The sequence below is a fragment of the Styela clava genome, chromosome 11 (genome assembly GCF_964204865.1).
Source record: "Styela clava chromosome 11, kaStyClav1.hap1.2, whole genome shotgun sequence".
NCBI classification, from domain to species: domain Eukaryota; kingdom Metazoa; phylum Chordata; class Ascidiacea; order Stolidobranchia; family Styelidae; genus Styela; species Styela clava.
In genome coordinates, this window is record NC_135260.1 from 10,952,431 (window position 1) to 10,977,072 (window position 24,642).

Here is a 24,642-nt window from a genome sequence, read left to right on the forward strand (position 1 = left end):
CCATGCGTCACAAAAAGTAGGTGAAACAGGGAAGGAATCAAATTTACTTACCATTCTACAAAATGGATTGAGCGAATCAAAAAATTACTAGTGTACATTGTTTTCGTTTTGACGAAACTAATTTTTTTTCAACCAAAGTGCATTGAAACTGCCTCTTCCGCTCTATTACATTTTTGTTGTTTGGCATCGGAGGCGCTAGTGGTACATACGTTCACCGATTTTACTAAATGTGACTTCATAATACCTTCGCGCGCTTTCGCAAAGCGTGAAACTTCCAAGTACTTGATTCGCTTTTTTGGTGGTTTTTCGCTGTTTTTGCACGTTTTGGCAAGGTTTCTAGTGCTCTTTGACGGTATTCGACCTTCTTAGGACACTGGAATTGCAGATTTGTAGTGCAAAGTTTTATTTGTCTTTTTTTGATATATTTAAAATTATTATCAACAACCTAAATTACTAAACTGTTCCAATCACCTGTCGATTGTTTTGTAAGCTTGATGCTACACTGTCAAGTAGCCTACGTAAATTTATTGTTGGTGGTTGGTTTGTTTGGCGTATACACAAATATATACATATCAGAGGTGTTCAATGTTAAAGTTGTTTGAATAAAATTAATTTGACACAGTTTATTATTGCAGTGAATGTGGGAAATAAAATAGCTGATTGCGGAAATATTTAGTAGCATGCGTTTACTGAACAGTAATAAAAGGTTAAAGATTATCAGCAAAAAATAATGTTTTCATATTTGATTTCATTGTTAAAATGTATTGCACTTTCAAACGCGCATTTTGGAAGTATTTTTGCGAGCTGACAATTGCACTAGTTTACATTTCCAATATTTTTTCTGTATAAAATGTTCAAGCAGCTGCATTTAAAAAGTACTGACAGCTAGTATTTCCCATCCCATTTCGGCAGCTGTATATTCACATTTCACGCAATCACACTAGTACTTCAATACGGAAATGATGGCTAAGTTTTGAATTTATATTTCGGAAACATAACCAAAATTTGACAAAAATTACTCAAATTTATGAAAAACAAGTGAGCAATTCTCAAATATATGAACCGTAGGCTTATGTACATCACGATTCCAAACGAAATTAATTGTTCGTTATACATAGCGAAAGAGTAGCTAAAGTATGTATATACATCGAACAATACAACGTCATAGACTTATGTAAACAGGAAATAATTTTATTGCACGAATTTACTCAAATGGACACACTATCCTATGCCATTGAGCTCAATGTATTCTTTTTCATATTGTTGTTTAATCCAATCTCTGTTATCATGGTAAAACCAGCGCAGCATAGAGAAAAAAATGCGGCAAAGTACTGCGCTGGCCTGTAACTCCCGGTCATGTCTATGATAGATCCCACAGTAAATGGGTAAACGATGAGCCATATTCCAGCTAAGAGGCAACGTAATCCTTGAGCAGCAGCTAAGTCCTCCGAACGAAAAAAGTCTGATAAAATCGTTACAGGAAGAGCTGTAGTTGATCCTAAAAAGCAGAATTTTGTGATGTTTATCTTGATTCGTGAAGTTTAGTGATTTCCGAATATTCACGCTTCCCATCGTATACATAGGCCTACTCGAAATGTACAAATATTTTCGCATGAATGTTCTCCCCCAGAGAGCCACATGTCACACTTGTATGGTACTTCAGGATTACTGAAACAATATAGCACATAAACACTCTGCACTTAAGATAATAATGAACGTGGAGTCGCGAAGGCGATGATCAGTTTCATCGTACCATACATAATTTAACAATAATGACTTTATAGTAATTGCATAATTAATAGATGCTTTGTTCGGTAACGGGTATAATTTGCAAAAATCTACCGGATTTGCAAGTTACACACATGTGCTTTACAAGTCGAACCTGTAATTATGTCATTCATAAACAGATGAGTAACAATGCGACAAAGCTAACATTAGTGAACTGATTGATAGCAACGCAAAAATGTATAAAGGTCGTACCTGCAAATATACCATTGAAAAAACCACCGACTAAAAATCCGACGAAAGTTTCAAATAGAACTGGAATCATAATCGAGAGGCTAAACAAAATGGAAAAGATGGCGAGAATACGAGATCTTCTGATAGACACACATGAACGATATGTTATTGACATTCGCCGGCGAACTCCTGTGGAATCTGCGTATATAATATTACGATGAAAGCAACAATATACAGTGGCGTATCTATGGTATGGCAGCCATGGCCCGTGTCATGGGCGCCGTTTGAATTGGGGCGCAAAATGGGTGAAAAGTTTTATCCGTAAAATGTTTCAATAAAATGATTTCAAATTGGATTTAAACTCGTATTTTTTTCTTCAATGATAACGTTGAAGTTTTTCAATTCAACAACAATCGTTGAAAATTGTCAATCAACGGGGCACATTTTTAAATTTCGCCATGGGCGCCATTTTACGTATATACACAACTGATAATATATATGTGTGTGTTTACAATAAACAATGTACATTTACGCTAGTGGGAGAATGCGTTATGTGAAAAGAAATTTAATGTATATATACGAGTACTGTATATAATTTGTCGGAAATAAATTGTAATATTCTTTTCGTTCAATACAATTTTACATCCAAGATGGATGAAGTCTCCAAATTCAACCTGATCCCAGAAAGCACAGTTCATTGTAACATATGTTCAATATTGTTACCGTTGGATTCCCATAACCCAATCTAAATAGTATTACATTTACCTTGATCTCTTATTGACATTTTTCTGATGGAGCTCGCACTGAAGCTCGTTAAATAACCAGAAATGGGACCGACTAAGACTGATGAGAGTTCCTGCAAAGTAATAATCCAGATAGCTTTAGATTCGTTAATTCCAACACTTTGTGCATATCTAACTGTGTAGAGACCAACTGAAAATCGCGAAACGGTCACAAATGACATTGCAAACGCGTAACAAACAAAATAGCGATTTGTCAAAAGTCGTTTCCATGTTTCAGGCGAACCGGATTTCATTGTTTCGCCAGATTTCCTTTTTGTACTTTGACCGTCTTTTTCACAACAAGGAAGTTCATTACTTGTAGAATCCTCCACGGGTATATGAGAATCGTTATTATTCGACTTTACTTTCAGTTTATTCGACAATATCATTTTATAATACCAGGTCATTAATAGGCACAACGGCAGGGCATTGAGAATGATCCCACCAGTCAAGAGTAGAGCGCCCCTCCATCCGTATAACTCAATCAAATATTGTGTCAGCGGAGCCATGACAAATCCAACCATAGAGTGCGAAGTACTGAACATGTTGTTGACGAAAGAGAGCCGCTCAGGTACTGCATGGCCTGACATTGTGTACCATGATAGATTACATATTCCAACTCCAAGAGCTGCAAAACATAGGTCCTGTTTTCACTTTTCAAATTATTTAATTAAGGCGAAATTATTTAAAGTGAAGCGTTCTATTGGAACGAACATCTAGAACAGATTTTTAGAACCAGTCGTTTTGTCGTGCCGGAAGTAATGTGTAACTATGATTATACTACATTTATATTCAAAGCAAAAGATTCAGTTGCAAAAGATCTAGATAAAATGATAAAACCTATAGGAAATGACGCCAAAACGTTGAATAATATTGGCTATCAACATAACGTTGAAATAACTCTACATAAAAATATAACGTGAATTGAACAAATAAATAAGGAAAGAAATGCATCAATATATAATATGTCAATTTAACGCCCTAAATATCATGCTTAGGTGAGGACGGGGACAACAAAAAATTAGCTCATTGAGGACTTCAAGCAACCAAAGAATTCGAGTTATGCATATATCTATAAAAGTGAGTGCAGAATACAGGGTGGTGTTGACGACGTCTTAAGCATTATTTGAATAATACATGACATAACACAAGAACAATAGGGCAACATTAATTATTATTTAGTTTTTCATAATTTAAACTGCAAATAGTCTAAACACAACAACTCGCGAATCACTGATAGGTATAAGCACCAAAGTAAAGATTTTTTTAACTCTTGTTTGAATAAATTATAGTTCTTGTAACAAATTACACCAGAAAGCAAGACTGGAAGAATAACGAGTAACCTAAAATGTACTATTGTGAAAAAAAGAGTTGATATGCGAGTAAATGGTACTTCAATTAACATAATAGTCAGCGAAGGCAATAAGCAGATTATTGGACACGTAGTGGACATAGCGATCGTTTCAATATTATGTTGTTGTTGTTCTTTGACATTTTTTTGACACCTAGTGGAAAATCTAAAAAGTCGCTTTTCTCTTTGATTACTGGACCAATTGCTTTGAAATTTTCAGTAGTTGAAGATGGATTTTTTTTTGGGAGGCTATTACTTTTATATATTCCTAAATGTCATATGAATTCTAATAAATTTGATATTTCGTCCAAAATTTCTCTGTATTTTTTTTATCCATGGGAACACGGATTTTAGTCCGTATGAAGACTGGCTGTACGTTTTGATTCTGCAAAATTCCTGCTATGAAAATCTAGAATTTTCTTGATGATACCGGTGGCGTCAAAGTTACCGGTAAGGACTGATTCGCTCTCGTCTACGTGTCCATATATTTCAGCGTTGCTCTCTTGTTATTATTAAGGTGGTGGTGACTTGGTAGTGCATAACTTTTATAAATATCAGTAAAATTTAATTGTAATGATAGTTGAAATGTAATTTTGATTGAGGTTCGGTATTAGTAATATTGCGATAAAACTGTTTTTATAGTTAGAATGCCACATTAGAAGATTTTGTTTGCTGAATAACATTTTCAAGAATAGTACCCCAAATTTATTTTTAAATCAACCCGAGGTTTGCATTAATTTGTTGTCATTGGCATAGTTTTTGATTCATCAACACTTTGATTTTCATCCAATTCGCTACTTGTCCTATTTCTGAAGAACATCGGTAGACTTCACAATCAATAATATTTGTATTGTCTTCGAACAATTCCGAATATAATGCGGAACTTCAATGATAAAGATTAAGAACAATGTGGAACCCAAACAAGAACCCTGAGGGACCCATGGGACATTCGTAGGGCAGGTAAACATATATACTCATTTTTACAAATTGCGATCTATTGGTCCAGCAATAAGTTGTTGATTAACCGCTACTTTACTTTATAGCTCAGAGATTAAAAGTTTGTAATTAACAGTAAGGTTTTTAAGATCAAAGAATGTTCCCTTTTTTGTCAGTTTATTATAAAGTTATCTTATTTAAATTTGCATATGGAGTGAAATGTTTGCTTTGAAAACCGAATTTATTTACTACCTCGTGTACCGTACGTGTTAGGCGGTCGAACACATCTCTTTGGTGCTACAATACAGCTGAGAAAACGGTGAGGTGATGCAACCACCTCCAAGCTAATTCAATTTACAAAGTTTAAGCATCGGCATGAAGCCAACTTTTAAATTTATTACGATTTTTGATGTTTTGGTACTCCCTTCTGTTCAGAATAATAATTGCAATACAAACTCACCCGCAGTATTTACCTGTAAAGATACCAAATGATACGGCAATCAATTCTACGTTTGTCATGAAAGACGACAGCGCAAATCCGAAAGATGATAAAATGATTCCGATAACAGCTGCAATTCGTGCTCCACATTTTTTGAAGATTACAGTTTCAATTGGCCCTGTGATAAGCGATACAAATTAATAGTTCGATCAATTTACTCGAATACAAACCAATATAGGCTGTCTAACTAAACAATAACAGAAGCAATCGGCAAATTGCATTTACTGGCCGATACGAACCAACGAGAAAACACTGTTCAAATAGATATATGGCCAATGCAATGTCAGTAAAACTCTGAAAACAATATTAATTTTGCAAAACTATTCATTTAGAGACCGAATTGTTATTTGCATATTGCCGGTATATGTCAAGGCTGTGTAATCAAACAAAGTGCCAGGAAAGTATCAGTGGTAAAAAACGTCTATAGTAAATACAGTATACGTTTTAATTTACGAGAATAAAGATGTAAAACTCTTGGTCTCTAGACACGAATAAAACATACTGCCATAACTTGGTTAGCAGTTTGGTTCTACATTTCCGATGGGTTGCCGAAGGTCGGAATATGATCCAACTGCTTTGCGCTCTTTACGGAGAATATAGAACTGATCATACAGTAACTTACCGTATAGATACATTAGCGACAGATTGATTCCCAATGCTAGAGATGTTAAGCTTGCAGAAGAGTCAAGATCACGTTGAAGATGAATGAAAAATAATCCGAGTAATTTATTTGGCGCATAAAGTATACCGAAACTTGCACATCCCGCTAACGTGAATGCCGTTTTATTCTTGCGGCTCATATTCGTATAACTTTCGGATAGACTACGGCTCCACCTTGTCAGACAGCACAGCCAAGAATGTATTTGCTAGTAACTATACAGCTTGTAGTTCTGTAAATAAACACACGCTTCCATCGGCCAATACTGAGACAGAACATACGAATGTCGTGATGAAGCGCTGCGTCGAAGGTGATGTCGAATTATACATGCAATTACGTCATGGTTCAGTAGGCACCGTCATTCATTTAGATTTAGGTCGAGTGTCTCCTCAGCGAATAAACTTAAGGTCAATAATGGATGACAAAGCGCCCAAGCCTCGTACCGTAAAAGCGACACTGCGACTATTTCGTAACAGTGTATAGAAGGGATTTGCAACCTGCGGTCCGCGAGCCAAATGCAGCCCACAAGAAAAAAATTATGCGGCCCGCGGAGAAGTGCCAATTTTTAATGGTGTGTGGGCCACGAAGCGTGTTTTCAATCTAGTTTAATCTGGTACATGCGAGTAATTCAAACCTCTTTGCGTTGCAAAGCATAATTGTGTGCCTAAATATCCTCTTGTATTACAGGTTGCACAACCCTGGTGTGTAAATTATGCTGGTCGCGCATCGCCGATTACCCTGCGTGAGTTCATGATGCGCGCAGCATAGCGAACTTCTTCGGCGGTACGGGAGTTTTAAATTTTTAACAAATTAATGTATATGTTTTCGGTAGCTTTCGCGAGTTCAATTATTGGACACGTTTAGTGGACATAACGATCGATTTGTTGTTATGTTGTTCTTTGACACTTTTTGAACACCTGGTGGAAATTTAAAAAACCGCTTTTTTCTTTGATCACTGGACCAATTGCTTTAAATTTGAACGTAGGACGGCGGCGCTAGAATGTGTGGGTGCTATTCGTTATTCTTTTATAAACACGAATAACGATATTCGAAGGTCGCGATAATAACATTAAATTCAAATTGGACATCCCGGCTTATAAGTTTTCTAATTGAACACCGAGATTATTAGCGTTACTGTACAATTTATCTTAATCAGTTAAAGCAAACACCAAACATTAATTTCATATTATGTGATATATCTTTTTTTCGATCTGAAATAATGTGTACTGAGAACACCGCTCAAAGACCATTGTTTTAACCCGTCTGCCGTACACAGCACCCTTAATTAAGTAATAATTACATAGTATCGGAATATCGGCCTTTCTGTGGTATCGGTATCGGCGACAAAAGTGGTATCGGTACATCTCTAATAGGTACCGGTAGGTGATTTTTTGGTGATCAATTCAAAGAAAGGTAGTCATCAATGTATTTCTTTTTTAGTTCCCTTTTAAAACCATGATAGGATAGTGATCTCATTTCACCTGATATATTATTCCATAACCTTACACCCACGTATTTGATGGAATTCTGTGTTCTACATGACGTGTATCTCGGTACATGAAAGGAATCTTGTGAAGCAGATCTTGTGTAATACGAATGAACATTAGTCTGCTTGGTGAAATATCCTACGAATGCGGTTGGAAGTTTGCCGTCAAAGTACTGGTGCATAAGTTTCAATATCTCAAATTTATGGACATGGCAAAGTTTCATTATTTTGAACCTGTGATACAATGGGTCAAGTCTGGATCGTAAAGGAGCATTGCCTATTGCTCGGATTGATTTATTTTGCAGTACCTCTAATCTGTGAAGGAGTGTGGAACATGCGATTCCCCAAGCTACGATACCATATCGAAGATATGATTGAAAGAGAGAAAAATAAACTAATCGCATAGCTGATGGGGTGAGAAACTTCTTAAGTTTGAATAATATACCTGCTGTTCTAGCAAGCTTGCCAGCAATGTAGTTAATATGAACTGCCCATTTTAACTGGTTATCAATGTGTATACCCAAGTATTTGTATGAGTTCACATTCTCAAGTAATATACCATTAATAGTAATTTGAATCAAATGCACACTTCTTTCATTTTTTGGGGAATTAATTGGAAGTGATTTGGATTTTTCAATATTTATAGTTAGTTTGTTACTAGTCATCCACGTTGCAATTTTTTGCATTTCAGAGTTCATGTGTATTTGCAAGTCATTTGGCGAGACTGAACTTCCAAATAACCCGGTATCGTCAGCGAAGAGTTTGACCAATAATCTGGTGGCATGAGGAAGATCGTTGACGAATAATACGAACATTAATGGGCCAATTATTGTGCCCTGGGGAATTCCGTATTGTACAGTTGCAAGTTCGGAGCAATTTGATCCTATTTTGACATATTGTTGACGCGAATATAAATAGCTCTGGAAGAATTTTGATGCATGTCCGCGAATGCCATAGTGGCTCAGCTTTTTAACTAATATGTGATGGTCGACAGTGTCGAATGCCTTTTTTAGGTCGAGAAAAATTGCACTGATATATTCCCTTTTCTCTAATTTATCATAAAAGTAAGTTACCATATCTAGTATTGCATGATTAGTAGAGTGCTTCTTTTGGAAACCAAACTGTGGCTTATTAATAATGCTATTTCGATCTATAAATTGTGTTAGTCTGGTATGTAAAAGTTTTTCTAATGTTATAGTCATAGTCGAAAAACTGAAATGGGGCGATAGTTGGTTGCACATTCTTTGTCTCCAGCTTTGAACACTGGTGTGACTTTAGCAATTTTCAAACAATTGGGAAAAATACTGATATCAGTACTGATGATAGCTAATTCCCTGACAAAAACCCAAAATACAACGCTAAAATACCTGCAATGGCATTGTACTGAAACAATAATATCAGCCTACTGCCTAGCACAAAAACATCCAACAAATCCCCATCCCGCAGTCACAAAACCACAAACAAACATCCCTGATAACCCACCGGAGACCAAAGGCACTCCCACAGACACAAAACACCTAAAATCCTACCGAAACAACCACACTCAGACAACTGCACCCTGCCAACCATAGCACACGCTAACAGGCACACCCGGAAGAACAGATTGACAGTGTCACAACGTCCCCCAGTGTCCTCAATACCAAATAAGAAAACAATATCACTGACATCATCCAACAGAATAAACAAGGGTATATAAGTATAAGTTTATTTCGACTCCATAATCAGTAATGGCCGATAAAAAAATAGATAAAAGTAAAAGTAACTGATTATAGAATCGGGAAAGCGAACAAAACCTAGAGTAAGGTTTGAAACGTACAGATTTAGATGGAAAGGTATTGATAAAAGAAGTAGTACGTGTTCGCTCACCCAAAAGTAAAAAAAAAACTAATTAAGGCACGCACGCACACACACACACAATCATCGAGACATGATACTGTCGGAAGCGAAAAAAGCGAGACTTAAAAGTAAAAAGGAAGGAAAATATACAAACAAATAAAAAAAAAATGAATAAATTCTTTTGCCACACCAAATTAATAATTTTATGAGGATTGCCAAATTGGATACCGAATTAGTCAACAAGAGTAATGTATTCGTCACACGACGATGCAAAATTTCTCTATGTTGCAGAGTTTGCACAGCTGAATTGTTGCGTTCCATTTACTTGTTCTAAAATAAAGGATACCGACTGTTAAGATACCAAGATAATTATGTGCCTAATACATGCAAATGGATTTGTTATTTGCAACGACTGAATCGGCGGTCAGGAATCATACACAGGAGACAGATAATTTGCAATCATATTAATGTGGCTTGTTTTACTGCAAAGCATGTTACAGTGCATAGGAAAATTTGGTTATTTTGGTAAGATTTCACTAAAACTGTTCACGTTTTTCAAATTAATAATAGGAAACGGAATAAAACGAGATAATTTAGACTTTCTTGAAATTTAGAAACTGCCAAAACATATTTTACGGTGGACATGATTATGTTTAATAGCCCCAATCCGTGTCACCATGCCTAGTTAGTTTCAATATCCCCCGCGTTCGTTGGGAAATTATCATGCTCATTTTATTTAGTAATGTATTATATATTTGGGATATATATGGCCCGTTGACCGTTGCTATATCTAGTAATGGATTGGAGTCCATCAAATGCTAATAGAGAAGTTACATGTGTGCAGTTAAGGCGTACAGCGACACCCGGGTCCCGGTCGTGTCATCATGTATAAGACGCTACCGTGATATTCGTCGTCGTTTAACCACAGAGAGAAACATGCCTCCAAACAGACAAGTCAACCTGTTTTTATTTCCCTAACATTTCCAAAAGTACATCATGTATGCTGACTGACAGTGGCGTAGCCAGGAGCGATCCAGGAATCGGAACCGAAAAAACATTATTTTTGACTCATCAAATTAATAAAAAAAGCAGTGCCTGCCGCTTTAAAGAAACCTCTCATTCAATCGCAACTTTCCTCTCAACGGCCTACTAGCAGCCGTCGACTTTTCTCATACTAAAAATTCCTTACTCGGTTATTGAGAAGTAGCGCTCGAGGTGCCATGTCCATTCAACGCTACCGCAATCACCAATATCGAAAAACAGAAACTTTGCGAGCTTTCGATTGAGTTTATTGCATTCACCCTAGTACTACGAGAATAAAGCATTTAAATGGCTGTATCAAATATTAAGACCGAGCAATCTTTATATAAGTCAATCATTTCATGCACCGTTTCTAACTTGGGGTACTCCGGCCTATTAGCGGTGCAAGAACTGTTCCTTCGAAAGTTCGGTTAAACTACAGGGCAGAAGCCACAGCGATAATATCACTGGAGTATGCTGATTTTACAGAGACATTGAATAGTTAATGCATTAGTGTAACTAATTGTGATATTTTTGTGTCAGATACACGAGAAGAATAGAAAATAATGAATAGTTTTTCTATCTATATACGAGACTAAAATTAATTTTCAGCAATTCTACAACAGGGGTGCAAAAAACAGTTATGATTTCATAGGGGTGCGAAGAGTAAAACAGATGAAAAACCTAGCAAAATTAGCCCTCAAATGTGACGTCATAGAATTTGGAGCAAGGTGACCTAAATTCAGAGTACGAGGAGGAAGCATCATTTCGCATCTGCCCTCAAGATAAGTTTAACAACAAATTAGAAAGTTTCGACGAACATTTCAATAACTAGCTCTCAAAACCGTTTTTAAAATATTCCAGATTATACTTATAAAAAATAGCAGGATTCATGTGAAATTGCAGGCTGTCCAAAAATTAAGTTATATTTCTCATACCACTTATCACCACAATTAGGGTCGGTGACTAAAATTCACTGTTATGATATAAATATCACTATTCACAATAAATACGACAAAAATCTATGTTACAGACAGATCCATCTTTGAGTCTTATTATAGTCAACTTGGTCATACTGAAAGTGACAGTGGAAGATAGGAGGCCAGTATAATCTGGCACTCAGCAAAGAAAGTCACATATTACTTATAAAAAATACAGACAAAATAGACATCTGTCAAGATATTGCACTCCACGAGTGATACCTCAGAGATCATCATGTATTATTTTTGCATGTTGGTGATCAAAAGAAAAAAAGTAATTTGGCATATCTTTCACTTCTCGATCTCGAACAACAAAAGATGTGAACGTTGAAACACAATTTCCTATGAAAGCATCAGCCATAGTTAGAATAGCCAAGTCAGCAATTGGATAATTTTCATCATATTTCACCAACTGAAACGAAAAAATGCATATATATAAATCAAATCATAGAAAAAACAACACCATTATGTACAGTGTCCATGTTTAGAAAGTTGTCATACTATATTATTTACACGTGGACATGTACAAAGGTACGGAAACACCTCACAAATTACCCATCATTTTACACATTGCTAAAAACACTGATGAAAAAAACTGAAGGCCAAGTCAACTTCATTGCAGCACATCACTTGAGGCACAGGGTATGTTAGTATTCTATATTAAAAATCAGAAGACAAAAAATTATTTTTCTCACCTGCAAACCAGTTTCTGACAACTCCTTTATCATAGGATCTTCATCAGTTGCAATAAAAATGTGAGTAGCACCATGAAGTTTCGCAATTTGTTTTACTTTATTAACAATGCTATCTTTAGATGGAAAGCACATTTCTTCAGTAAGTTGGTGCTGTTTGTTATACCCACAGCATTGGGGTGAACCCATGAAGTGGTGAGTAATGTCTTTGACATGGCTGCATGCTCGCTTCCAGTCAATCCCATTCCTCAAGTGAATTCCTATGTATGGCCTTTTAAGATGCTTATCGATGAAATCTTCTGCTAAATTAATCATGGTTTCAGACCATTTAACATACTTCTGTAAACCTCTATCAGATTCAGCAATAGGGAATGCGCCTGGAGCACCCATTAAAGCTATAACAGGATAACGTTCCGGAGGATATTCTTTATTCCAGCCCTTCGAACTAGATATGCTGAGAATTCCATGGCTGTAAACTTCAGAACCTCCAGTAAAATCTATGTGAAAGCTATCCCAAAATGGTCCAAAAGGATTTCCTATTTTAGCAGGGCACGATTTCGAATCAGGACTTCTTTCAATTGCCATTTTTGGACAAAAAATGACTCTGCTTTTTCCATCATCTGGCCAATGTTTGGAAGCAAATTCATTCATAAACGTTTCCATGGGAATTACTCGGTGAAATTTTTGTAGTTCATCAAAGTCAAACCATTTATCATATGGAGTAAAACTTGTATCCGCTCTTGAATCATACGCAATCCAAGGTGGAACTATCATTGTCCTGTTAAGATTCTTCGAAAACCTCAAAGAACCAAGGAATTGTTCCATTTGATTGCCCAGTCTTCCCATACAAGGACAATACATGACATATCCACTTGGATCCCATGTGTAAGAAGCACTCACATATTTGAGTGACGCATACGCCACAAAGAATAATAAAATATATGTGTAAGTCATTATTTCAAGAATAGAATATATATTGCACTAATAATGCAGGAAAATGCAACTGGAATATGTAGTCTCGTTCCGATAACAGCAGCTGCAAAGAAAGAAATATAACAGATGTAAAAATAATCCACTGAACAAAATATTCAGAATCCTATTTTTTCCTGAAAAAAGTAAATAAGACAACTTTTTGTGACAACGATCATCAAATCAATATCGTTAGTTCATTACACATATTATAATTCAATACAATCATATTAAGTGAGTCTGCATGAATTAAAATTATATACTGGAAAATATGGTATACCTTTATAAAATACACCCCAAACACCCTTCTTTTCGCTAAACATCCACTGTTTTAACCTTGGTATTTTTTTCAGATAAGCACAGGTACATATAAGTAGAAGTCCAAATACAACCATTCCATCAAAAGAGTATACTAAAAAAAAATTAATACTGTAATAATTAACTAACACCCATTGGATAATACTTTTTGAACAGGAGATGTCCTTGTTTCTCATTCAAACATTGGTGAACAAAAATGTGATTAGTAAAAAACTTATGAAATATTACAGAATTATTTATTTGTATAGTAATTCAAATTGACTAAATGCCTCTACTGATGTGGAAGCTCTGAATTATATCAAATTACTGAATTAGTTCAAATTGTTAAAAAGTCAGTATAAAAAGACATATTTTTCGTATGCTCGTAAGTGGTAGATATTGATTTAATTTCAGTATCTAGCATCCTGAATCTGACTGCATGGTACAGTGGTACCATATTCTGATATTGTCAATAAGATACCATAGTCTTTAATAGTTTTTGAATAATAGTCAGATAGTAGGCCTATTAGAAAAACTTTTGGTTCTTACCATTTGTCATATTGCAAGATCATGCAGCAGGAAATCAACAAAATCAGCAAGACCAATAAATATTATACATGACCATGTACATATATTAAATACAATCAAATCTATAAATATATTGAATTTGCACAAAGTAAGGCCGATGCATAGATTAACTTGCAGACTTAACGTTAAGTAAAAAAGATGTGCGCACTTGGCTCTTGGTCTATTTGAAATCAACCTAACTCAGGAAATACTGAAATAATAAATGGAAGTATATAAGCAGATAAAATTTCTTGCGTGCCACGTCTTCTTGTGTGGGTGCGCACCACAGAGCTATGTAACGTTATTTATTTCCAGTTCAGCGGTCGCACAATTCCGGTGTCGCATGTAATACTGGAGTCAACTACCAGACAGTATTATTGGCTGACCGCCTACGTCTGCAGGTCGGTAACGTCCCGATATGAATCCAGAACCACTGTAAAAATATTACTCTGCTTTGCAAGTGCAGTTTTAAGTATTCTGCGGCGTCTGCAGCTGCCGCAAAACCATGGCGGTATTTCCATACCATGGCCGCTACGGCCAAACCTATGGCGACTGACTTTTTAGCTGCCACAAACCAATGTCGAGCTGCCGTTACCGCGGCAGCAAACTGAAAACCAATGGCAGGTAAAATTTTGCTGCCGTAACGCGGCTGGTTGGTCGTAAAGACAGGGCTGTCTCTTATGGTGACAAATATTGGGTAAGTTGAAACGTTTTTCTTATGGATACAGTTGTGACGGATTTGGGGTTAGGGTTAGGTTTGGGTAGATATAATTCCACATGATCAATTAAAATCTGGTACATTAATTTGTGAATATACCGTTAATACTGATTACTGAATAGCGCTATAAAACCATGACAAGAGCTGCCGCGGTTCGTTCGTGGCAGCAATGACATTAAACAACATGATAGGCAACTCTGACGTCACTCCATAAGACTACAGGCAAAACATTGTATTTCATGATACGCTCCAATGCACATATTTCTCGTCGCCTTTCGCGTCCGTTTTCCGCTCGCTTTTGCTACTCGGCATCTTTTTTACGTGTAGTACCTGCCTTTTTGCGCCTGTAACGAAACAAAATTTTGCAGATAATGACAAAGTTCAAAGTTAGTAATTTTAATGTTTGCGCTTAATCATTGAAATTTCATTTAAAGAGGGTGTCATACAAAACTGTGCTGCGATACAATTCCATAACACAAAGTTTGCACCTATCGAACTTGCTTTTGTAGGTGAATTCATTAGACATATTACATATTCAGTTAATCGTAGGTAACATTGCTGGTACATAATGCATCGTAGATAGGTTTGTTTAAATTTAGGAATTTAGCTCATAGCCCACTAATTAATATTATCTTCTATGCAGGAGGTTGCAGGGCTGAATTCAACTTGCAGCCTTACCGATCACCTGACGATGCTCATTTAGTTTGGCTCGAGCAAGTGTTCTTGAAATGCTTGTGTGAATGGAAACTACCTATATTTTTTGCCTTCCTCCGATTTTAGACAAATTTATTCTGAGGGATTTCGCATATAATTCTCACTGATTGTTGGCTGTTTATAATTCCTATTGATTGTGAATTCTGATTATAACAATGAGTTGAAAATTTTTTTACCTCATTTACTGGCACCTTTTTCTTGTCAATACTCCAAGCTGAGGTAATAAACATGACAATACATTTATGTCATCTGGAAGCAAAATATGCACACAAATTAATAGTTTGGCACATTGAGATAATACATCATGACAGAAAATACAAGTTAAAGATATGTATGACCATCACATGGTAATTAAAATTAAAAAAAATTAATAGGGGCTGTGGAGTATGGAAAGTCCAAGACAAAGAAAAGAACAAATGTTCATAGCTCATGAACTCTCAATTTTGCCTCCATTGCTTTGTGAAGGCCAATATATTTCGAGTGGCTGAATTGGTTTACCTTTATGATAGCAACGATTTTGTATTTAATAAGCGAGATTATTTCAATTTAATTGAAGTGATATAATTTCCCAAAGCAATGCTTGAATCGTCTAGAATAGATCAGTGGTGTCAAACTCATGGGTTTTCGAGAGCCGCATTGCATTTTGAAAATTGTAAAAAGAGCCGCAAACAGTTTTTGATAATGTATACTTAAAAAAAGATATTTTTAAGATAGTTTTAGTTTGTGACATATATTGTGATGCAACTAAACAGTTGGATTAAGTTTTATTATTTTCTTCAATTTCAAATGCAATTACATATTAATATTTGCATTCCACTATTATTGCAGCATTTGCAAGTTACAGTATTTATTATAAAAAATCGTAAAATTCTATGTACAACCATCAAAATCATTTTTGAACAAGCTTTGAATAAGGAAAGAATGATACATACACTAAAAATAACTTAATCTAAATATATGAACCTAAAATTAACAAAAATACTACAGTATAAACTCAATGTTTTAATAATTACATTCGTCCTGGCGTTTGGCATCTTTTTTGTGTCACCAGCATACTAAGGCCAGTCTGAAATGATTTTATAGTACCAACTCTAACTAACGAGGCCACATGATCATGGGTTTATCTGGATCTTTACGAATGTTTAATTAATTCCAGTAATGCAAAAAAGTTACTTTTATCATTTCATGTATAGATCAGTAAAAAAACAAATGACAGATTTTTTCGACAAGACATTTCGCACTACATTGCGTGGCATAGGATTGCTTGAATTATTATTGATATTGATTTTTAGTAACTAAGTCGTTGTATAATTATATTATATTAATATACAAACACATGGAAATTTTCTGTTCGAAGTTGGTCTTCGAATTTGTCATATTGACTGCTGAGCTTATTGTGTTTTTTGATTGTATTGATGGAAATATGACAAATTAAACAATGTGCTTCAGAATTTTGTGAAGAGCAGAAATGTTACAACTCCCATTTTCTTCGAAAATGCCACCTTCTTCGTGTACTTTGCGTTTAATTTAATTACTCAAGTGTTTTATTCAAGTATTCTTTTGCTAGCTTGATGTGTATTCTTAATTGGGTCAAAATGTGGACAAAAAAATTTAATATTCCAAAACTACTTTCAGTAAATTGTTTTCTGTGTGAATAATCAATTTCACTTTAGAAGGTTTAAAAAATCTATTACATTAAATAAAAAAAAAACTCCCAAAATACTATTACAATTATTGTTAAGCGTTCGAGGGCCGCACTGGAAGTTCTCTGGGGCCGCGAGTTTGAGATCCCTGGTCTAGATTGAAGTTGTTCAAAAAATATATGATAGTATTTTATCATAAATGATGATTATACCCCTTCCGGAATTTCTTCTATAGTACTACCAAAAGTTGATGAACCAAATATAACACAGGTGCAGTGAGGTACCCGTAATCCTCATTTCCAAAGCTGTTTTAGGTATGTCTGGCGTGTTTTGTGCCTTTTTACAAATAAGACCGCTTATGCAATCTTACGCTTTGGAATTTTTAGTTATTTTCCTCAAGCCCTGCAGGATGTGGGGGCCATACACAACTCTACCGGAGGGTCAAATGTCTTTGCATGCCTCCATAGGTTGTTTTTCTATTGCAATTTTCAATTGCATTATATTTCTTGGAATCACACTGTCACTGATATGTCGCCAGACTTCTGATATCTCCCCGTCTGCTATAGTTGTCCTGTGAATAAATAATAGGAAATTGAGATTAGACGAATAGTTGAAAGTTTTGATTTATGTCGGCTTAATTTCTTGATTGATATACTTACTATTTCTGCTATTGCCTCTTGTGCTGCAAGAGTCTCACAATGCTTAGACAGGTTTGTCCACAACTTTCACATCTGAAGAAAGAGAGGAGATTTATTAATTTTCGTTAGGAATAAATAAAGCAGTCTATATGATTCAGAATGGAAAAGCTAATAAATCCAATATCTCATGTTTTATTTAAAAAATATTTTACTGAATTTTGGAAAATAAACCAACTAATAAAAGGGTTTAGTCAGAAAATTACAAGCATTCGTGGCTCCAAATACTTGAGAAATCAGACTATACAATATAGACCGGTATGAGTGAAATGTTAGGTGAACTTGTTAACACTTTGATTCAATACGCAAATAAAAGTGAATGCGTAATAGTATGTTACAATGAGCAGCAATCAACAATGAGTATATATCCTCACTGATTAAAAAAAAAATCTAACTGGAGGTGCATGAACTATTTGAAACCATAAGGAGTAAGTAAATATGTAATTTCGGCAAATGGGCAACTACGTACCGTACTGAATTAATAACGTCGTAGTATTTGACAAAGGCTGGCTTTCCCACATGTACTTAACAGTGCGATGCCCGGGTGTGATATACAACAATAGTATTCACCTTACCTTTTACCGATTTCTTTTTACCCCAACTTTCAAAAATATCATTAAAATCGACAACAACTGTCAAAGCAGGCACGAACACCATTCGTGCTACGCCTTGAAAGCAGCACACATCCGCTCGTTTTCGTCTCGTCAAGTATGTGCATTGGAGCGTGCTATCGAATACGATCTTCGGACAAAAATGCCGGAGTTGCGCATCATGTTGTTTAATGTCATTGGTGGCAGGAGCTGCCATGAAGTGGTAAGAACTGCGCCTCCTGCTTTGGCCCTCCCATTCAACCACCAAAGCAAGCAAATATTTCGCTCTGTACCACATTCCTGTGGTAGGAGACAAAGCATGTATAAATCCGCCACATCACCATTTAGTAAATCAGACAGCTTGAAAAAAATGGACTTGATGACTGGGCCGGAGGGACAAAACTCAATATGAAACTATAGGTTTGAATCAACGACTAACATACCGGTTTGAATCAATGAACTGGAAATACATGGAACGATCTTCTCTCTCGTTTTGCGTTGTCGCGGCGCGGGACAATTTGATCGCCGCCATCTTGGCGTTTATGCTTCCAAAGTTTTTTCGTGTTGCATCTGGTTATAGCCAGTTTTTCGTCTATTTTACTACCCAGTGCACCACATATGGAAATATATGCGGCTTTTTGTGAGTATTCAAACATAATTATACTCGAGTTGGAAATTTATAGCCTGATGTGGATCTCGTTCTTGAAAACAGTTGGTTGTTCAGGTGATTATACATTAGATATAAGTGGAAACACTTGTTTTGCCTTATATCATAATAATGCAATAACCTCCACGAGGAAGCTTCCACATAGTCCTAAGTCTTCGGCAGAGGGCGAAGCGCAGTTTAGTCATTGAGGTGTATATAACACCTCAATGAGTTTAGTTGGTAGGCTACTCCCATAGTCTGTGTACCAGATTGGGGTTAGGCCCCAACTTTATTCCGACTTTCCTCATTCTAGTTCTATTAAGGGTTCGGGGATTGTGTTTGTGTTAGCCAAGTGAATATATCTAGTGTCCATGAGTTTCTGTCCATTTACACAACTTGGTGTAGAGTAGGCGAACAATATTAGTTACCTCCATATTGGTACACGCACTTATGGAGCGCTTATTAGTTCTATTTATATGTACAGCTTGGGTACTACGGAACCAGGCCACGCAATGCTATTGAGATCGCTACGCAAAATACTTGAGGCGATAAAATAAGGCCAAATACAGGTAAATGGGGAACCGATTCTGATAAACCATCTTGGCTAATGTTTGGTGGTCGTTTTTGTTCGCTTTTGGCTGATACGTTGGCCATATAATTAACCCACGACTTTCGCAAATTTATAAAACTGCCAAAATTAGCACCGTATGGTGGGCTGGGATATACTAGCGTTTGATACATAATGAGACACGAATCAAGATCAAGAAAATAAGCGAGAAAAATCGACGCAAATGATTGATTTCTGTCAAATCCCATAAGAAATGCATTACGCTCCTCGCAAAAGTTGTAAGTCAAATGGTCCCGCGGAAACGAGAGAGAAGCGCACTCTATTTATATATTTCTGTGGTTTGAATGGCTTCCGTTAGAAGCAAAGCCTGTTAGAAGAGATTTGCTTTTGTTGATCCTCATACTTCGGATGGGTGAGTTTGAGGTATATGTGGCTCGTTTTGCACATTAAATCCAGGGGCGGGTAAAGATTTAGGAAATTACAGATTTATTTTAGCGACTATATTTGTTGTCTTCATAGATATTTTCAACGAAAATTTATAACCATAAAAACTATAGTCGTAATTTCAGCAGGTACAAGTGGGCCTAATGAAACACTTCGGTGGGCCAGATCCTGTCCGCGGGCCGTAATTCGCCCATCCCTACAAATAGTTTTTATTCATTTTGAAGAGGTCATCACACAAAGTTTTGAAGTTAAAAACGAATCACATAGATCCCACAGAATGTTTAAAAATAAATAAGTAATAGCTTCCTAGCCAAAAAAATCTTTAAGCACTGAAAATTTCAAAGTAATTGGTCTAGTAGTTAATGAGAAAGGCGATTTTCATAACAACAAGAAAATAAATGCAAGAAGACCAACAACAACAACATAATAACAGAACGACCCATATGTACACTTCTTGTCAAATAAGAATGAATATTGACGGTGGGTCATTACTTAGGCGTCTCTTGTATGCAGTAGCTTGCTTAAAAATCTTCCATTTTCACCTTCCAGCTGTACGTTTCTAGTCACGCGGCCAAAAACTCTGTACGGTGACGGTTGGAACGGTTTGCAATCAGGAATTGGCAAAACTTTGCTGGACAAAAGCTCAAGCATTTGATGAAGTAAGAACGCGGGTCACGACTCAAATACAATATATTGGGCTATATATATATAGGCCTATATATAAGTTTCATATACAGAAAGCATCATCAATTTCAACTAACCATGCGTATGTTTTACATTTATACTCATCCAAACTGACTTGACAAAAGAAGTAAGAATAGAGAAGAAAGGAGTCATCGAAGCGGAAGTAGATTCCATTTCCTTTTTGATATTTTCATGAAACGTTTTATGCGAAAAAGTTGATGACGTATTTCCCACCCTCGCTCACGTGTCGGTTATCTATATTTTATCGTTCTTTGTTATAGTTGAAATTTGGTTTCATCGCATATACTCGCGCTATGGCTTTTAAGTGTATTTCGTTATATTATGTTATTTGAATCCATTCAATTTGGCAACTTTACAATGCACGAACATTTGGCATTGCACATCAATTTGTGCTCGTTTGACCTACGAAGGAATCAATTGAGGTTTACTGCGCTAAAGTACGTTTAATATACTGGGGAAAGAACACTCAGATAATCTAATCCATTTGCGACATGAGTTATCATCCCAATCAAAAAAATAAATAAATGTCAGTTAAAAAAATTTTGAACGGGTAACATTCTCAAACAAAACGACTTAAAAATGAATAACAGTTCGAAATTGAATGTTGGGGCACCTGAGGCTTCAGCTTATCTTAATGGTAAATGCGGCACTGCCTATAGAGTTCATTTTTCCTTTTCGTCACTCTGCCCCACGGTGAAAAGTTCATATATATTTTTAACGGAGAATACTTTCATTTTCACCGCCCACAGCGGCGGGCGTTTTCAACTGAGATCAACCAAAGGATTACGTTTTTACTGGGGGGACTCTAATGTCCCCTATAAACGAAGTTCAAGTGATATTATGTCAATGTATATATATATGTATATATGTTACGTAATTATACATTAGAAATATTAATATCCAATGGTTTTAAGCTATTGGATACATCAGAACTAACTTATCTTGTAGGCCTACTGAGTATCGTATAACATTGCACAGTGCGGCGAAAATGCAAAAAAAAAAATTTAGTTTGGCCAATGGCCATACCTCCAACTGCTTTGGATGACTGGTAAGTTTAAGATATCACAATATTCGGTTCATGGAATACTTTCAAAGAATATCGACGTGGTACATCTTTGTCGATTTCTACCATAGTGGCATATATATCTGTAGGAAACGTAAAAAGGGGACTTTGCGAATGAATGAATAGGAGGGAATATTACATAAATATAAAATTAATACAATCACAAATTCATATTTTTCAACCGAAATATAAAAATAAGTTGAAAGTTGAAACAGTTGCATTGATCGAAATGTATTTCTTGAAATTACACCATAATATTATCTGGAAGTAATTATGCAAATATATAAACATAATATCTTAGTTTAGTGCACGATCAGATAGTTAGTATGAATAAAATAAAAATCTCGTAATAGACCTTATCATTTTGTGTTTATGGCATTTGAAAAGATGTTTTGCACTCTACATATATTATATGTAGGCTACTCGTATAAAAATGTATAAAAAAAATTTCAAAATTTACTGCAATAAAAAAAAATTAGACTAATCAATTCACAAATCTTGGTGAGTAACCTTTTGGTAGATTTTAGCTAGAATATCATCAGCTTGTTTGTCGCTACTGATATCCAACAAAATTTGTTTCTGTTCGTCTCGAAGTGTATCGTACTTTTGTTTCACATGCGTTAGTATTTGAGTTCTGAAAATCAACCCAGACGCATTGCTCACTTCTAAATAATCATCGTCGTCAAATCTTTTGGCAGACTCGAGTGCTCCGTCGTCGTTTTTCCATGACTGCCAAATAAGGTTAAATTTTATATTTTAACAAATCAATTTACTTTTTTTGAAGCCTCTGTTAATATATTCGGCAGAGTATCTATTTATTTGCGTCAAGCCTTCCACACCTCACATATATATATATATATATATATGAAAAATGGTATAAGATACTTAGGGCCAATACGACAATACCTCCATCACAAACTCCATTCTTGCCGCATGCATCAGTAATTGTTCAAATTCTTTGGGAAATTCACCTTGAGCGATCAGATGTGCGTTGTTCAAAATCAAATCAACCGCCTAAAACAATATACGATTTGTTATTTTTTTTTTCAACATATGCGCGTAAAACAATGAACAAATTTTTTGTATATATACCGTATTTATGATATAAAATAAAACAATGTTATGATCTTTTTTTTTTATGATTTTATTTCGGTGTTTGGTTGTTATTAAACTTGATTGGCGAAACAGCCCACCGAAATTTAGCAAATGGTTTCGTAGTATTTTGTTTTATGTTGACCCACTGTTTCCTAGACCGATTATATGCGATTTGAGAGAAAGCTTCTAATTTCAACTGATCCACAGAAACTGAGGGAGGAACACATTATTTTTGTCATGAGAAACTTACCGCTTTGTCCAGAGGATACAATACATTCCATACATAAGATCTCCAACAATGAATCATTTCCGCATCTTTTTTCCTTCTTGCCTCACTAAGATATTTCTTGAGCCCTTTATGGCTCTTCATGACGGCGCGGTAGCTTGTATCACTAACAAGCCGGTTACCATACAGTGGCCCATAGAGATCTTTTATCTATAAGTATTTATTTTCAAATATCATTTTTTTTTATTTAAAAAATTGAGAGATTTTAACAGTTTTTTATATTTTCAGTGACACGGTTGTTACACCCAAAATTATACTTTTTCATTCCCTTTAAAAAAATTGCATTTATAACAATCAATATATATATATCATTATCTACCGTTAAATCAAAAACAGTAAATTGTAAAAACAGTAACATGTTTTACTTTACCTGACTTTGGATACGATTTAGCTTTATTTCTTTTTGTACTTGAATTCTCTCATATCTAGCGTTCAAAAAGAAAGACGTTACGGCGACGACGAAGGAACAAGCAACTTTCCATTCTGTGCTGATGTTCCACCAACGTCCATCCCTATGATGATCGTCTTGAAAAACGGTCGCCTCCAGCTTGGATCCCGAATTTTTTGCGTCAGCGATAAAGCGGATGTTTCCAACGTTCATGGACTGTTGAATTGAGTAAATGAATATTAATTAATGCTAGTTAAACCGTGAAAACCATATGGTGTCGTTGTCTAATAAATACAAAATACTTGACTACAGTTGTTTGTGGTAATTTACTATATATATACAAAATAAACGCTGCCGTGATACCTTAATAACTTGCGTTGGTGCAACCAGGTACTGGCTGGTAAACGACGTTTTCCATTGGAGAGCTATGAAACTCTTCTGCAAAATATTACCTCTCATCGTCAATGGTTATGGCACTACTATTTCTTTTCAAAATACACACAATATCAACCAAAAGAACTCTACTTTGTTGAGTAACATAAATATAACAACCTCAACCTCCGTATACTGCTGGATAAATACCTGGAAGTGTTATAAAAAGCAACGTATATTCGATTTTGTGACAGCTGAACAGTTGTCATTGTTTTGTGTGAGTCACACCAGAAGAAAAGCTTTTCACGCCATCGCAAAGTTGCAAGTCTTGCAACAAATGTTTATATTCTGAGCGTGATCATAGTTAAATTTCCGAGTTCACATACGTTCTATTATATGCATTGAGAATCTCAATTATAATTTTGATACTGAATACTGACGTGAAATTAGAATGCCGATTTTGGTTTGATGCTAGGTCAATACTTTATCTGTTGATTGAAGGAACAGGCAACCCTACTTGAATGTTTCCCCCGAAAATTTGTGGTGAATTAGCTTGATCTAAAACTTACTGGCGTTTATAAATAAAGACTTCAGCACTGAACAACCATTCGAACATTATGCAACTATACTCTCAAAACTGTACTGTTTAGCTATTTTCACGCAGAACATGAAAACTCCATTGA

The 24,642-nt window shown here is 35.6% G+C and overlaps 3 protein-coding genes and 1 long non-coding RNA gene across 4 annotated transcripts; all 4 read right to left on the reverse strand.

The window, feature by feature from the left end:
* Positions 1 to 1,172: 1,172 nt before the first annotated feature.
* LOC120332219 (monocarboxylate transporter 12-B-like) lies at positions 1,173 to 6,651 on the reverse strand. The gene is made up of 5 exons (XM_039399426.2): positions 6,150 to 6,651; positions 5,502 to 5,645; positions 2,725 to 3,369; positions 1,981 to 2,157; positions 1,173 to 1,498 (listed from the first exon to the last, which is right to left on the reverse strand). The coding sequence occupies exons 1-5, from the start codon at positions 6,325 to 6,327 to the stop codon at positions 1,227 to 1,229; spliced, it is 1,416 nt and encodes a 471-aa protein (XP_039255360.2). The 5' UTR covers positions 6,328 to 6,651; the 3' UTR covers positions 1,173 to 1,226.
* A 4,122-nt stretch (positions 6,652 to 10,773) lies between these two features.
* Positions 10,774 to 13,580, reverse strand: LOC120332208 (GDP-fucose protein O-fucosyltransferase 1-like). Its single transcript, XM_039399415.2, has 3 exons — positions 13,449 to 13,580; positions 12,203 to 13,235; positions 10,774 to 11,919 (listed from the first exon to the last, which is right to left on the reverse strand). Exons 2-3 carry the CDS (start codon positions 13,151 to 13,153, stop codon positions 11,731 to 11,733), a joined length of 1,140 nt encoding a protein of 379 aa, XP_039255349.2. The 5' UTR covers positions 13,154 to 13,235; positions 13,449 to 13,580; the 3' UTR covers positions 10,774 to 11,730.
* Positions 13,581 to 17,223: 3,643 nt separating this feature from the next.
* Positions 17,224 to 18,590, reverse strand: LOC144429955 (uncharacterized). Its single transcript, XR_013479197.1, has 3 exons — positions 18,378 to 18,590; positions 17,767 to 17,838; positions 17,224 to 17,678 (listed from the first exon to the last, which is right to left on the reverse strand). It is a non-coding gene; the product is annotated as an uncharacterized LOC144429955 (long non-coding RNA).
* Positions 18,591 to 22,033: 3,443 nt separating this feature from the next.
* LOC120332178 (uncharacterized) lies at positions 22,034 to 24,165 on the reverse strand. Its single transcript, XM_039399383.2, has 5 exons — positions 23,951 to 24,165; positions 23,570 to 23,803; positions 23,164 to 23,349; positions 22,725 to 22,832; positions 22,034 to 22,547 (listed from the first exon to the last, which is right to left on the reverse strand). The coding sequence occupies exons 1-5, from the start codon at positions 24,044 to 24,046 to the stop codon at positions 22,308 to 22,310; spliced, it is 864 nt and encodes a 287-aa protein (XP_039255317.1). The 5' UTR covers positions 24,047 to 24,165; the 3' UTR covers positions 22,034 to 22,307.
* Positions 24,166 to 24,642: the final 477 nt, after the last annotated feature.